The sequence below is a fragment of the Limanda limanda genome, chromosome 20 (assembly GCF_963576545.1).
Source record: "Limanda limanda chromosome 20, fLimLim1.1, whole genome shotgun sequence".
NCBI classification, from domain to species: Eukaryota; Metazoa; Chordata; class Actinopteri; order Pleuronectiformes; family Pleuronectidae; genus Limanda; species Limanda limanda.
The window spans coordinates 9,447,338-9,464,240 of NC_083655.1; the positions used below are offsets into that span (position 1 = coordinate 9,447,338).

Genomic DNA, 16,903 nt, shown 5'->3' on the forward strand with positions numbered 1-16,903 from the left:
ACTCCATTGATTCACTTGTGGCATGATACAGCATCAGTGAAACTAGAAGAAGAAGTGTAGACTTTAGGGTTGTTAACATCACTATTATTTCTCACTCTCACTCTATCTTATTGTATATCCTATGTTTCTGTTTATTTTTCCCTTGATTAGCTGAAATGACCTGTTGCATGTAGATTCTGGGTCCCGTCCTCATTCATATCATCTAAACATGCTTTGCACCGCGATCGATTTTTATTAGTCTGCACTCGCTGCTGTAAAAAGATTAAGACCCCAGTGATGAAAAGCACAACCTCATGATTCAATTAAATCTTCTCAAGCTGCTGCATGACAAGTCCATTCGGTCCCAGAGGTCCTTGTTGGACAGGACGTCTCTTGTGTTCCCTTCTGTTGCATCAATCTCATCCCTTCTTCTGTCCTCGCTGTCATTCACAGACCGTGGACATCCATAAAGAGAAGGTGGCCAGGCGGGAGATCGGGATCCTGACCACCAACAAGAACACGGCGAGGACTCACAAGATCATAGCTCCGGCTAATATGGAGCGACCAGTCAGGTACATCAGGAAGCCGCTTGACTACAATGTACTGGACGATGTCGGCCATGGTGTCAAGGTGAGAAGGCTCCTCCTGTTTAATGTTCTCTAATCATTTAATCACCTGTTCTTTCACGTTGTCGCTCTTCTATATCTAATGTTCTTCCCTCCCCCCTCAGCTCTGTCTTGCCCAGGGGATTCATATCTCTCCCCGCTCTCCTCTCTCTCTCCCACTTTGACTTGTTTTCTCGCTCCATCTCTCGTGCTTTCTCTTTCATCTTCAAAAAAGCACCCCCTTTCTGACCCTACAGGAATATGTTGCAGCGTGGGTTGGTGTTAAGGGGGTGGGGGGGTTGGAGATGATAAACGAAAAGGAAAAACAGCGATTACATCATGTAGCTTTCAGAAACAACTCTATTCTTGGAGCGTTGTGAAAGATGTTAAGACGTTTTTAAAGGCACTTAGGCTCGGTCCACTCTCGTAATCCTGTTCTCTGAAGTATCTCCAAACCTGAACAGAGGAATCATGTTGTTGCAATTGGATTATGTAGATTATTTTCACATCTAAAAGGCCAAGCAAAAGCAGATTTTGGATGTGATGATCCAACGGTGATGTTTTCTCCTGCCTCGCTGCCATTAGGCGCTCACTTTAGGGGTCACAGGGTCGGCCTGACAGTGGTGGTAATGACATCATTTCCTGACGGCCGCAGGCATTTTTTGCGATCTCCATCCTCTCCCCTGAGCTGCCTCGGGTCCATCAATCAGCCAATCAATCGCATCTGTCAGACAGATTGGATTAGAGCCCCGCCATTACCATCCAGAAGTGTTACAGGCATTGATGAGGCCGGATAAAAGCCATTGTGCCTCTCAATCTATTGTGTAGGGAATTCTATGAACCGGTTCCGTCATGGTGAAATGGTGTGATGCATTTCATTTCCCCACCACTGACACCAGATTTCTACACATATTATCAACAGTATGTTCTAAAAACTCTATATAGACATCGTTTTATTGTATTTTATCAACGATTCGTATTAAAGCAAGAGTTCAACATTATCAGAAATGCACTAATTAATGCTCTGATTAATGGAGTGACATAAGAAAAAACACTTGTTTCTATGCTCTACAAGTTGCTGGAGCTAGAAAGCTATTAGCAAAGCCTACCTTTAAATAATTAAATATCTTAGATATCTGTGGTCTCTCTCTTTCTAAATCCTAAATCCACCCAACAGCGCCTCTGAAAATCAATGTGGACAACCAACACAACAGAACAACTGCTAAATGGACTTTGAAGTGTTATTAGCTTGTTAGTGTAGTGTTTCTAATTACATCATTTAATATTGTTGATATTACAAAAGGTACATTTTGTGGAATCATGGCGCAGAAACCAGGTAAACTGAGGACCTGTAATGCAGGTAAATAATCCAGAATCCTGTGTCAAATTCAATACAGAGCTTCCAGAATGTGGTGTCAAACGAGTGAAATCACTGGAGCTCCACGGCTGCTCAGAGTTTGTTTGATGCGTCTATTTTAAGAACGCGAGGTATCACTCTGCGCCTAATCTCAGTGGATTTTCTCCAGCGTTTACATTTGTTAGTGAGCACACACACACACAGACACACACACACAAAGAAGCCCCTGACGCAGTCCCACATCACTCACATCCTATCACATGCATGTCACAGCCCAAAGAGCAAATCGATATTTAACGTCAATACTCCATATTAATTCACATACTATGCTGTGATGGCTCCGGTCAGATGCCCAGGCCTGTATGGAATATCTATAGTCATGGTTTAGTTACTGACCAGAATCAATAATTTAATGGGAGTTTAAATCAAGTCGACTGGCTCCAGTTAACTGTGAAGCCCGCTGCCAGCGCATGCTTGTATTGGCCTGAACTGGTTTTACAGCCTTGTGCAGTGTTTGTGTAGTTAAACACCACAATGTGAGCAGCAGTAATAAAGAGAGTAAACATCTTGTAGCCCCTCTCATGCATTATTTAATAAGTGCTGTTCTCAGATCTGAATTGAGAGGAATCAGAAGGTGAAATTCATCCAGTTACGTAATCTGATTCTTCTCCTGTAGTTGTGATTGTAATGTTAATAAATCAGCACGCCACATCTGGAATCCCACACGGCGTACTGACAGTGACATGAGGCTTTTTAGCATTAATACGAGAGATGAGGTTTATTCTTCCAGTCAGCTGATGCCTAATCTCGTCAGTGGAGCTTTCAGGAACCCAGGGACGATGATGTCAGGGGTTTGATGGTAGATCTCGCTCCTTTGATATTGTGTGTTGTGTCAGCTGTGAGTTTGAGAGATTGACTTTCGTTTGGTTATCCTCATGTTACAGGTGATAATAAACTACAGCAATAGGAAATGCTTGGTTTGTTCTGACACTGTGTAAAGAAACAATTAGGAATGAGGCTGAAATCAATGATATCTAATTTACTAATTATTAAACTCAACTGTCACATAGTTTAGGAGCTGATTGTAAAGGCACCAAGCCGTGTTCGTAATTGGAAATTTCAGATGTTTTGTTCCTGGAAATTTAAAACACAAGATAATGACACGACATCAAAGACTGTTATGTATTTAGCACTAATTAGAACAACCAGTCACTACGTGTTTCTCATTTATTTTTCGCTATTTTCCCCCTGGTGAAAAATAATAACTCAGGATGTGTTCACCTCCTTTTATACTGAAGGAGATGATGTTTTACCCCTCTGCTCCACATGAGAAGTCTCTTTGGACTCGACAATGTCCTGTTTGTCCACAATTCCACTTGGACGTTGCTAAAGCATTTCCACGCTGACGCTTCGGTTTGTGGAGCAAAACAGAGACACAGCCGCTGCCAGGAAGATAAGGGAGGGCTGGAGCATTTCCAGTGTGACCTAGATTGTGGATTGAATCCCGTCTAGTGCCGATAACAAATGGAGTCCGGAAAATTTGTTCTAAAATGTACTCAGCCACACTGAAGGTGTTTTTTTAAAAAGTGGCAGAGGTGACTTTATATTGACCTGAGCTGTGAATTTAGCTTTTGGTTTCATTCTCTCTCTCTCTCTCTCTCTCTCGTGGTGTTTTGATGCTACAATGCTTTCTGCAAAGGCCATTGGGGACGCTGCATTATAGATGAGCCACTTGACTCTGCAGTTGTCAAACTGCAGATTAACCCCACTGCTAGGTTGGCGCTATTTTCTCTTTGACACCGGCCCACACGAGCACCAGGCTGCTTTTTTATTGCGGCCAGGAATGAACTAATCTCCATATGGCAAAAATGAATCCCAAAAATCAAATGAGCACAAATTTACTCAGTAGACTTCAGAGACAGATTCATGTTTTTATAAAGGCAAAGGTCTTAAAAACAGAAACCCTGTAGAGATAATTCCACTTGTGCACAATAGCTCTTCCCTCAGATCCCAGTGATTTCCTTCCAGTCTGACTCTGGGTGTGGTTCTGTTGGTCGGCGCAACGGCTGCAGCAGCAGTCGAAGCCACAGTGTTTTTCTGCTGCCGACCTGCCCAGCTCTTGCTAAATGTTTACCCAGTGTAAATACAGTGTGGAATCGTGTTTCTGCTGCTCCCTTGTACTTTGACCTCCATTGATTCGTTCAGACATGGCCGTTTTGACATGCCCTCTTTCTGTCTCTCTCTCTCCCTTTTCTCCTCTCCACATTGCCCACACTAAGTGGTTAAAAGCCAAGGTAAGTCCGGTTTGTCACATGACCCATTTTGCTGTAATGTATTATTGATAGTTGCCAGTAAAACCCATGTGATTATTGTCGCCATTTCCCACCTTAGTTCCCATTAACCGACTCGTAGTCCTTTTAGTAAAAGAACCCACAAACTCAAAGGAGTTGTAACACCCTCCCTGTCAGTTCCCCTCTGTGTACATGTTGTCATCTAATTTATGTGTTGTCCATAATTGTTCTGTATTTCATTTAGAATGTTTATAGGCTTCCCAGACAGCTCGTATATGTTTTTAACAAGGTATAAAGATCCTGGAATATACAATAATGCAGATCCAGATTGCTTCTGAAGCTTTCATGGTTACATGCTGGATCAAGGTGTTTTACAAGACACTTCATTTTAACATGCCAGAGGTTTTTAACCCTAAAGATGGCTGCTATCCACAAGTCTCAGCTGACAATCATGACGTTTGGTCCATGTCCCATCTGTTAACATGGATGCGGCTGGGTTTATGACCCAAAGGAGTTGTTATCTGGGCAGCCTGTAACATGTGATTCTCGTCATACGTGTCGTCCTCTTTCCCGCGTCTCAAGTGATTAGTCTGTTTGAATAAAAAACATTTTCTTCTTCAAACCACAGCAACATGGAAACAATCAGGCAGTCAGAGGAGGAACACTATCGAGGACCAACCCGCCGACGCAGAAGCCGCCGAGTCCGCCCATGTCAGGGCGCGGCACCATCGGGTAAGATTTCCATTTTAGTGACCACGGAAGAAAGAACTACTCATGTAATTATCAAATAATGAATGGAAAAAAGACACAAGACACTTTAAGGTCTAATTTTTGTTTTTTTCTAAATGCATGTGAGGATAGTGAGGAAGCATTTCCCACTGAGCTTAGAGGTGGCGTCGTGATGTGACTTTGTGGTTTGACAAACATTCTTGTAGTCGAAAAGAAAAGGAGTCTGGGAACTTACCTGAACTTTATTCTGATAATGTCAGCCACGTTTCACGCCATGACAGTGATCATCTGATGCACAGCAGCAGTCTGTGACACTAATCGGATATTAATTCCACGAGTAAACTCCTGTCTGTGGCTCCCAGCATCCAGCTGTGTAAACTGATGGGATTTATGACGCTCCAGTGAATTCTCCCTCGTAGTCGTGACGGTTGGATTTACCCAGAATTAGCATCATTTTTCTCTTTTGATTTGCGTTTTGTTTTCCTTCCGCTGCAGCCGCAACACGTCCTACAAGACCCTGGAGCCGGTGAAGCCGCCCACAGTGCCCAACGACTACATGACCAGCCCTGCCCGAATAGGCGGCCAGCAGAACAGCCCCGGGCGCACGGCGTCGCTCAACCAGAGGCAACGCACTCACAGGTAGAAAAAAGAGAAAACCCACAGTCATTCACAAAAAAGCCTCTCAATGTTTTTCTCCTTTTTTACGGCTGTAAATTAACTGGGTAACAATGTTCAGATAGACCACAGCACCGAGTGAGGAAAACACAGGCGTCTCATTCATTTTAATGAGATCACTGCATTGTCGCCTCAGAGGACAAAGAAACGCAGCATCATTCGGCAGAAAGAGGAAAGAACCCAGCTCGATATTTTCCCCTTAAAATCAATGATTGCAAAGGCACAACGTCACCCAGCATCCAGCACTGCACCAGCCACACACATACTTAAAAGACGCTAGAGTTCAGAACTTGAAGGGATTGTCACTGTGAGAACTTTCCACATCTTATCTGACGTATTGATCTTAAAATCAAACCAGTTCTCCTGGGTTTGATTTCATCATCTCACTGTAACATTAAATGAACTGCACGGCAAACTGAAGACATTACCTAAGTCTTTTGGAACCGAATGATATACAATTTCAAGTAATGTAGACAAAAGTATAAAAGTTAATAACCCAGACTATGACTGAGCTACTAGTAGAATAATCTTACTGCAACAAGGAGCAAAGTGTTGCTCATTAAAGACACTTTAAGTTCAGATACATTCAAAGTTTCAAATAAAGTATTAATCTTGTAATTAATCTGATGAGGATATAATAGTGAGCAGATAATATGGAATCAGGCTTGGCCTCATAATAACAATTAGATCTAAGTCAAACCCTGTTGCCCCCTGCTGACACTGTAACGTTGAAGTTCTCCTCCTGCAGAACTGATTTTAAGTCTGTAAAAGCTGCAATGCAGATGTTGCACAGCTCTTTAGAGAAAGTAAAGGATTTTCTCTCATTATTATGTGGATGTGAGTGGAATTATTATTCCAACTGCACTTTATAATCGAACATTGAATATGAGTGTTTCATAATATTAAAAAAAGTGCTAGAAACACTCTTCTCTAAACTCTTAGTTAACGCCTTTCTCTCCTCTCCTGCACCACATCCAGAGTTTGTCTGACAAGGCTCAGAGAGTTTCTCACCGCCGCTTGAGTCACTGATATTAATATCTGTAAAAGCCTCTGATATAAAGGGCTGTTTCTCAAAAAAAACCTCCAAAGTCAACTCCAGCATTTAGAGACAACTCGCACTCGGCTCTCGAGGTTGGTCCGCCCAAAAAAAAAAAATTCTCCACGTGCTGAAAGCAAAGAGCTTTCGTCAAAACGTGAGTTACGAGTGAGTGAAGTCGCCTCATTAGCTAAAGAGCTTATTATGCTGACTGTGATGCTCATAAATATTACATAACTTTCCTGAGTATGTTTGCAGAAAGCTGCTCATTCACACAGGAGGCTTCTCTCTGTGCCGTTTCTGCTTTATCAATTAAAACCAAACTCCAGGTCTTTGTGTTGTTGTCGCTTTGCAGCCTTAAAACAAACGAAGCCTGTCACACAAACAGCATCACTGTTACTCATCCCTGCTCTGAAGCCGCTCTAATGTCCCTTTAACAAACCGGTGCCGTCCTCAGAGTCAGACTGATCCTGCCCTGGTGCAGCTAATACTGCTGTGGCATCACTATCTGATTATACACTTGGCCGTGCTTATTCAGCTCATCAGTCTCTGCCATCCTCGATTGAGGCTTAAATTCAATAACAGTGTCTCTGTGTTCCAGCTGCTCGATGCCTTATTGTTGTGATCTAATATCTTTCTGTGGGAGAGGGATCACTGTCATTGTCTTTAGAGCCAGGCTCACTGCAGCGCCCTGGTAACAGAATCTGTTTTAAAACCCTTTGTGTGAGGGTTGAATTCCTGCCTCAAACATCCTCTTCTCCCTCTTATGTCAAGTCAGAACATTTCTGACAACAAAGAAGAAGCGAAAGCTGTGAAAGTTCATCAAGGGATTAGAATGGATAAAACCAAAACATGCAGGAGGGGGTTGAATTAAGATGTGCACTGTGATATTGTTTGGCCTTTATCCCAAAAGATACTTCGCCTCCATCGCCACCAACATCCTTCAGAGGGGTGACCCCCTGCTGTGTGTGCCTGGAGAGCCCCGGGGCTCCACTGACATGGATCACAGAGGAGAGGGGGATGATGAGAAAGGGGATAAAGAGATGTGGAGGAGAGGAGGGGAGGGGCGCGGGTTCAGTGGGATGGAAGGAATCAGAGGAGACGGGGGTGAGGGGTTTGGGAGACCAACGGGGGAATCACTTTACAGCCGATGAGGAGATAAGAGGACGAGGTGGAGGCTCGGTGAGGGGTGAGAGGAAGGCAGGAGGATCAATGGAAGAGCAGGGATGAAAGAGGCAGAAGAGAGGAGAGGTGGGGCCGGAGTGTAAATGAGGATCGAGGCCAGAGAGAGTGAGAGAGGGAGAGGTGGGGGGGGATTGAGTCACCAGGCCATTGATCTACAAGCCCCCGGGTCAAACACAGGGTGAACAGCGCTCACACAGGCCACTGACACATGGGACATCCACATGTTCTGCATCCTCACTGGGTTGAATGCACTGAATCCAAGATTTCCAATATGTTAAATAATTAATGTCAAGGTGATGGATTTGCTTCCATAGAATATTGTATGAGACTGTTTTGGATCTACAGTTATTAGCAGTGGTGAAAAGATATTTATGATACATTCTGTTCCTGTCACTTACAAATAATTAAAATATGAATATATGATTTTTAGGGGGATTAATGAATGAATTGTCAAGTTATAAAAATGTATAATTACAATGTGAAAAGTCATATTTTACTTCTTTACTTCTTTTCTGTAACATTTTTCATTGATCATCTTATTAATCGACTTGTCGTATCCGCAATAATATCGAGAAATATGTGAGGAAAAAACAGTGAGTTTTACAGTGTTATCCTCTAAGTAGGACAGGAACTCCGATGCAGTGGCGTCAATGCGTCTGTAGTTTTACCTCTGAGCAGGTTTGCCCTAAATAAAACAATGTCCTCTTTCTCTCCTCCGTTAGTGGAAGCAGCGGGGGCAGCAGCAGCAGGGAGAACAGCGGCAGCAGCGGGGTCGGCATTCCCATCGCCGTGCCTACACCCTCCATTCCCAGTTCTGGACCAGGTGAGCGTTGATTTAAGCTGCTGTCTCTCTCTTCCTACTGGTTTTGAGGTCGGCACAGGATTGTTGCTCAAACAGCTTCAGGCATTTTGAAAAGCCTGCAATAAAAGACCTGCCCCTCCCTGACGCACACAGCCACAGAAATTAGGTTTTGGAGGTTTTTTTTTTATTATCCTTTCCCAGGCTCCAAACACCGCTTTTAAATCCTGATGAGAGAAATATCCTGAAAGTAAAACCTGTTTTTTCTCTCATAAACTCATATCAGTAGAATTCTGTTCGCTTCGACCTGAGGATGAGATAATACTCTTTAAACACTGACAGCAGTAATGACAACATGTGTCCGTGCTGTTTGCACAATGCACATACCTGTGTAGGCCTGAGCCTGTGCACCAAGTAACATCACATACTGCAGCTACACATGTACCACTTTGTACCTCTCAGTCCAAAGTGCAAGTCTGTGTCGACCTTCTTAAAAGAACAAGATATTACTTTTAAAAAATGCACTTAAATCTGGAGCAACAATGTTTATTTATTTAAAAATACAATATGCATGGCTTTATACGAACGGCCTGCACTGCGGGACGAGGAGTAAATTTAATGGTGTATTTGCAGATTGTGAGACGACTCGACACAAAGCCTATGTTTACCAGACAGGGATTATGTCCCGGCCCATTGTGTTCTAAGCACAGCTGATTCTCTATCCTACTGTGTAAATAGGCCAAGCTGTGTTAGGTCTGCTGCTTTACAGTGGAATAGTAAGACGCACACACACACACACACACACACACATGCTGTAACACATATTACTGCATTACACACATGCCGGTGCCTTGAGGAAATGCTTTAGTTTGTGAGAGCAGCTTTGCCTCAATAACAAGGAGCAGGCCTGCAACACTTGGAGAATAACAACGGCTCTCCATTACAAGCCGGTCGCCATGGAAACACTGGATTCATACCACAGAGAAGTGTGTCAGAGTGGAAGTGCTCCCCGAGCCCCGGAGGGTTCTGGAGTAGAGCGATGTTATGTAACGGTGTAGAGGTGCGGCTGGTGGTCGGCGGAGCTTCACTATCAAACTAATGTAAACACACTCCTTCCAGTCCCGCCCATGTTCGCTCCTCCCCCACCCCCACCTCCTCCTCCTGTACCTCCACCTGCTCCTCCCATGGCTGGGTTTGGCCCCCCAGCACCTCCACCACCACCACCTGCAGCACCCATAGGTGAGACTCCTCGAAAACCTTGAGGCCGCTCCCGTCGTCTCTGCTGCTTGACGGGTGGAGAAATCAGCACGTCTGTTCTGATCTGCTCATGGTGGAGAGGGCTCGAATGAGGGGGGTGTGGGTAATGATTGGGGGGGGGGGGGTCTGTTTGTACACACTGCAAGTAAATCTCATCTGGAGGAATACAATTTTTTATCTGTGACTGAAAAAAGATGGACGACCCGTCTCTAGTTAATCTTGTTCTACAAAATAATTAAAATAACCATCAAATAAACAACCAAAACTATATTTAAACAAATGTGATAAGAACTAAACCTAAAATAACGATGATAATGAAGAACCCATGTTTAAGAAAATATGATTTAACGTTTACTTTGACAATTGTTGAACTTTTGATTTATGACCTATACTGCAGCCAACCACCAGGGGGGGGGGATAAAGATGTTTTGGCTTCACTTTCATGGAGCCGTCATGTCGTCCATCTTTATTTACAGTCAATGGTAAAAACTACTTCAATCTGGTTTCTTATAAAGCACTTTAAATTGATAAGTAGACACAGTGGCTCAAAAAGCATTAATTAAGTAATGAAAAAACCTGTTTGCTTGTTTGGCAAATGCATATAAATTAAATTAAATCACATTATTAAGGAGATGAGGACGGATTGTGGTGAAGTCACGTCTTTTCTCAGCCAATGAACTTGTCGACCTGAACTCATCAGCTAAGATTTCCTGGTTGTTCGGCTCAGTGGCGTCTTGCAGTGTGAACAAACTGTCTCAATGCTTCTGGCCCAGTTCAACTCTTCTGTGGTCACTATAAAGAAATCTTGGGCTTTTATTTGTTATTTCCTTATCTTCAGTGGTGGTGGTGGTGGTGGTTCTGAACTTAATTCTTCATTTGTCTTATATCATGTAATAATGAAGTCTCATATCACCTAATCACTGCCTGCAGAACCTTGAACCTCACAATCCTTTTAGCACAGGTAAAGTATGTAGTTCCTTAATTATTTTATTGCTTTATTTGTATTTTATATATTATTATTATTTGCACAAGAAATAATCTTGTGTTTGTCAGTTTAAGGAATTTATTTCAAACATACAAACTTTTCAGATGAGCTGTTTTCAGACATGCACTGAGATCTGGAAACTTTCCTTGGAGTGGCTTTTTTTGAGAAAGCAAAAGTCCGACTCCAGTGAACTTTAAATTCTCCAGCAGGACGATCACTTGAAACTCTGCAGATTCTTCCACAGGAAATCAATTCACGCTAACAGCTGTAGTTACCTCGGCCGAATCTTCACTTCCTCCGGTCCCACCCATCCCTATCTGAGAGCAGGGCCTCCCCCGAGACGCTGTGCGATATCTAGAAATACGAACAGGAAATACCCGAGCAGACCCCGAGTTTAACCCCTTCTGTCCCTCACGCTGCCTTTCATGATCTTCTGTTGTTTGTTGAACTCTCCCTGCTCGAGTTTACGTTTTTAATCGTGTCTATGAAAAGAGTGTTGAAAGTCCCTCTGCTGAAACCTGGAGGATTAGTTTGTTCTGCTGCTGCTCTGATCTCTTTCCTGCTTCCTCCCCTCCTCTGCTACATCTCTGAAGAACCTCAAAGTGCAGGATTTACTCTTGTAACCTCTCGGGAATCTGTGTTTTCCATTTTACCCCTCATGACATTTCTGTGGAACACTTTCACCAATTAACAATCTGTGCTGCTTCCTCTGATTCGTTATCGATTGTGTCTGCTCCGAAGGTGTGGTTTTCTCTAATCAGTGTTTAAAAGCTCTTGTTATCTTTTAGCTGTTGATGATTCATGTTTCTGGTGCTTTTTGTTTTCTCATCCCCTCTCTTCCCCCCTTTCCGTCTCCTCTGTCTAACCCCCCCTTCCCCTCCTCGGTTCTTCCTCTCTTTCTTCCTTGGGTGTTTGTAGTGGTGGCCCCTGGGCCTGGTCTGGGACCCGCTCCCATGTCCCAGTTTGGAACCATCTCGCGGCAGATCTCGCGGCACAACCCCTCCAACTCCTCTGTCTCTATGGTTTCGGCCACGGGCACCTACCGCCGGGCGCCGTCGGTCACTTCCCAGTTCTCCTTGCAGCAGCAGCAGCAACTACAGCAGCAGCAACTACAACTACAGCAGCAGCAGCAGCAGCAGCAACAGCAGCAACAGCAGCAGCCTCATATAAACGGAGGCACTCCTGGCTACGGCCAGAACTCAAGTAAGGCCCTTCTGTCTCCAGTCCCAGCCTGATTCACACGGTCTTCCAAATTATACAATGTCACAAACCAAGGACAGATAACGTCTGTAGCCAGGGAGCAAGTTTTCTCAAGGTCAAGCTTGAATTATTGACGTTTCACTTTCAGTCTGAAAGTGCAGGTCAAAGCCTTTTCTCTCTAACCGAGGGACGTCTTCAGTATTCATGCAGAACACGTCGTCCTCGAGTTCCACAGAAGATAAGATGCAGACAATCGATGTCTGCTCACAAGCAACAGTCAGCATTTGGCCTCATGTAGATGAAGTTTCACTTAAAATACAATATTAGGGAGTAAAACAGTTTTGAAAGAATGAGGCGATTATTCCTAAGATGTCGTTATCAAACCCTTATGACAAAGAAATGTAAATGAGGAGAAGACTGAAAGATTCTTGAGTTAAATGACCTTTAAACCTACAGGAGGATTTTTTATCATCTTCAAGAATCTGGTCTCGCTGTATAAATCACATTTGCACCTGGTTGAGATCAGATCACAGTGCGAAGCAGACAACGTCCAGATGTGGACCATCGCGTTCAGATAATTGTCAGTTCATTGTGTGTTTGCAGTTGCACCTTGAATTCCTCCTGCTCCAGATGTGGGTCAGTTACAGATCGCACAGTAAATCCTCAGCTTTTTGAATATGGCAACAGAACGAATATCTAATATGTGGCATTGGTTTTAATTAGTTCTGGGGAAAAGTCTATAAAAATGTAAAGTAACAATTCAAAGTAAAAACAATGGGAGTTGAGCAGCCTCGTCTGGCACATTTCAGGCTAACAGCGCCCCCTTCTGGCTGCTGATCTAAAAGCCACGGTGACAGAAAGTTAATCCGCGGTTGATCCTCTGAACTCGGTGATCTCAGATCCGGTGTGAAAGCTCATCAGAGACGACATCACACATTTCAGACCTTCTGCAGACATGTGGTTGGATTCATGTCATTATTTCAGTCACTGGTTCTGTTTTAGTCTCGTTCTTTTTGTTGGTGCCAGCTCTCGTTCCCTCTGTGGGTTTCTCTAGTCTCTGTGTTTGCTTGGGATCGGTGGGGTTCACCTTTAACGTTCTTGGTGACTGACGGGCTTTCTCTCTCTCTCTCTCTCTCTCTCTCTCTCTCTCTCTCTCTCTCTCTCTCTCTATATGTTTTTTTTATCCTTTCTTTCTCTGTCTCCTCTTCTTTCGCCGGCTTTCAGTGTCTATCGCTCCTCCTCCTCCCCCCATGCCCCAGCTGACTCCACAGATACCTCTGACTGGCTTTGTGGCCAGGATGCAGGAGAGCAGTAAGTGAAGAGGAACTGAGTCGTACTTTCCTTTTTATCTGCGCCAGCGATTCCCATCACCCAGCATGCATTGTGTCTGTCCATCCTTTCCCCTCTTGTCTGTTCAGATCAATGACGACCGACCTCAGCAGCAGACTATGCTGCTGTGACAGTTTTGTTTCTTAGGAGAGATAGAATGTGACCTTTTTAAAAATACATTTTGATTGATATTTAGGTGATCTAGTTTATGTCTTATAATCTAGAGCTCATTCTTCCACCAAGGCCCAACTGTCCCCTGATGAAACCACATTAAATTCAGTAGGTTTGGATTTGTACGTGGATCAGCACCAAGTTTCCATAAAATCAAGGAAAAGGTCTGAAGTCTCACGATGTGACAGAAAGTGAACAGAACATTCTTGGCTCCGCCCCCTGATCTGGATTGATACCAATTTTTTATGAGTTTGTTTCCTTGTAATCTGTTTAGTAATTTCTGCAGAATTCTGCAACAGTGACAACAAACACAAAAAAACAAAGGTCACTGCAGGGCAGGGCCTGAGATGACTGGACTCTTTAGCTCCCCCTGCTGGTTCGAACCACGAACTGCAATCATGTTTCAAATCAGCAATTCAGGATGTCAGGGGTGGACGTTTATTAACGGATGAGGTTTAAGGATTTATGGTTTTAGAGAAAACTAAATTATACATCAAAGTGTAAAGTATAGCAAGTTATGTTAACTTTTTACAGCTTCTTCCTAAAACACTACATAGCATGACTGTGCATGTCAGATGAATGACGTGTTAGTGGTTCAGATTCAGAGCCACAACCAGGAAATCACAATCATCATTTCATCATGTGATGGACGTCCTAACAGTGATGCTTCCTGCTCGACCAATTTAATCTCAATATAAAACTGCATGTTTTATTAATCCTGCATGTTTCAGCCGCCGCCCGCTCCATCGCAGGCCTCAGACAGGAAACTCCTCCGTCAGCTCACTTTCTCCGTGTCTGTCCAACCAGTTGCAGATACTCCTACTCCTCCTCCACCTCCGCCTCCGGATGACCTGCCCATGTTCGACGACTCCCCTCCCCCGCCGCCGCCTCCGCCGGTGGACTACGAGGAGGAGGACGCGGCTGTGGTGCACTACAACGACCCCTACGCTGAAGGAGACCCGCAGTGGGCCCCCAAGAACTACGTCGAGAAAGGTTGGTTCCTCCTCCCCTCATGATGCCACATTTAAATCCACCAGTTCACACACACACTCATAACTACCAGTGGTCTTAAAGGGACTCTTACCTTTGTTGCATTTGAGAATTACAGCACATTCAAATCATCCCGCCTTCCTCCAATGCCCCACCCCCTCGTTCCCATCCGCGGTGTTTTTTTGAAGAAACTTTATTTACAAGCAGACTTACGACCTACTGCCTCCGCGCACGCACGTGAGTTTTTGTTTACCAAAGCAATGGATTCGGATTCAGAAGCACCGGTAAGTTATATACATTTACATTCACATATGATGACGCGGGCCCGAATGCGCCACAAGAAGCAGACGGAAAACCTGCATGTCCATGCAGCAAACAGACAGGTCTGTCGGCCAATAAGGTCCTTCGGTCCGAAGAATTTTATTGGTTGAAGTTTTCACTAAATATTATGAGAGTGAAATAATTGTTTGTTTTTACTCCTGGTGGGTCTGTCTTGCATTTTAGAGTGTCATTACCTTATTAATAACAATTTAACCTTATCCAAAAAAAGTGTAAAAATGCAACAAAGGTAAGAGTCCCTTTAATGGGTCTGATTGTTTCCATCACGATCCAAAACTTATCCTCCCTGGAGGAGGTAAATATGGAGGACAAACGTATTCTCTTTCATTGGTTTCTCAACAAAATCCCCTTTTCTCTTTTCAGTCGTTGCCATCTACGACTACTGCCAGGACAAGGGCGACGAGCTGAGCTTCATGGAGGGCTCCATCATCTACGTCATCAAGAAGAACGACGACGGCTGGTACGAGGGCGTCAGCAACGGCGTCACCGGCCTGTTCCCCGGCAACTACGTGGAGTCCATCATGCACTACGCCGACTGACCCCCCCGGCAGCGACAGTTCAGTCTATTTATTCAGTCATATCATAATCCACCGAGAGACAGACAGCAGCAATCCCCCCCGACTCCTGAGACGCTTAGACGTAACTGTATGATTCCCTGCCCCCCCCCTTTTTTGATATGACAGAATGTTCTTTCCCTGAATGATTGCAAATAAAATTTAAAGTAATATCTATTTAGTTTATTTTGGTGTTATATGGGCGGGTAGGGGACTTTCACGGAATATGTAAAAAAAATTGAAAAGGAAAAAGGTTTGGACTGCACGTGCTCTCGCAGGCTGAACTAACACAGACCAAGCTGAAGGATGTACACGCTGCCTGGACAACCATTCTGTGTTTGAGGTTTTTTAACGGAGCAAATCAAATGTTAATGTCATGTACGCACCCTCAGTTGAAGTGTTGGTTGTATATAACGTGAGCTGCAGCCACTTCCTGTGATGTAGGTTCAGTGAATGTCGACTATATGATGAGTTTTCTCGCCGCCGAGCCCCAGGGCCCATTTGTACGGGAAGCGAAACGCAGGCGGCGTGTCGATAATTTACAAATTTAAATAATGTAAAGAAAAAGATAAATTACTCCTCTTGGCGTTAAAGCATGCTCAGTTTAAAGAGATATAATGTAACCTTGAGTTTATTGCCATTATGCTTCCATTATATTGTGTATTCACCTTTTTTTTAGTTTTTTTTATTCCACTGTTGTTGTCACTGAACTTTTTAGACCCTGACGTGAATTTCAGGTCGAGTCTCACCACTTAAAAAAAACGCTTGTTTGCATTCGAAGCTTAAAGTGAAATTTGCTCATTTAGATCAAATCAAGAAATCACATTCCACAGTTTCTTTATGTCACATCACTGTCATGCATTAAAAACTAATCACAACAAGTGTGTGGGATCGTCTGGTGTCTGGCAACAAGAGGCGCCGGCTCTGATAAGACCGTGGGGGGGGAAAGGAAGGGGTGAGGTTGTCGAGCCTAACACTGCCATGTGACAATTCAGACGTGATGTAGTCGACCAGTAAACAACTCTAATACCTCCTCCGTCTTCTCACGACCGGCTCTGGGTTCCAGGGCCGTGTCAAATCCTCCGGGCGCCACAGGTCTACGCATTTATCTCTTTAGTCAAATCAGCCAATCAGCATTAGGTTTCACTCAGGTCTCCGAATCATCTTGATGACATCATTCTCTTTCCTGTTTGCCCCTCCAACGCTCGTCTAACATCTTAACAGCTGAAGCCTTTCATGTTTTACCCATTTGTGTTATTTCCAATTATTAAAGTGTTCCAGCTCGATTTCATGGGTAGAAACATTGAAATCTATCTCTGTCTGCCCTTCATTTGTACATATGAAATGATTGAAAAATTAATGTACAGTCTTTTATAATAAACAATTCTATGTACAACATGCACGTGTGGTCACTGAGGAAAT

General features: G+C 43.8%; 1 protein-coding gene across 5 annotated transcripts in view; it reads left to right on the forward strand.

The window, feature by feature from the left end:
- The window catches only part of abi1a (abl-interactor 1a), a 39,695-nt gene extending 22,818 nt beyond the window's left edge, over positions 1-16,877 (forward strand). The window contains exons 3-11 of one of the 5 annotated variants that reach the window (XM_061094099.1): positions 433-609; positions 4,861-4,964; positions 5,457-5,600; positions 8,580-8,680; positions 9,776-9,895; positions 11,817-12,101; positions 13,323-13,409; positions 14,406-14,591; positions 15,291-16,877. In XM_061094099.1, coding sequence (XP_060950082.1) covers positions 433-609; positions 4,861-4,964; positions 5,457-5,600; positions 8,580-8,680; positions 9,776-9,895; positions 11,817-12,101; positions 13,323-13,409; positions 14,406-14,591; positions 15,291-15,466 — 1,380 coding nt within the window. In that variant the 3' untranslated portion in view covers positions 15,467-16,877. The remainder of the gene's footprint in view (positions 1-432; positions 610-4,860; positions 4,965-5,456; positions 5,601-8,579; positions 8,681-9,775; positions 9,896-11,816; positions 12,102-13,322; positions 13,410-14,405; positions 14,592-15,290) is intronic. The other 4 variants (XM_061094100.1, XM_061094101.1, XM_061094102.1 and 1 more) reach the window with 4 other exon arrangements.
- The last annotated feature ends 26 nt before the right edge of the window (positions 16,878-16,903 follow it).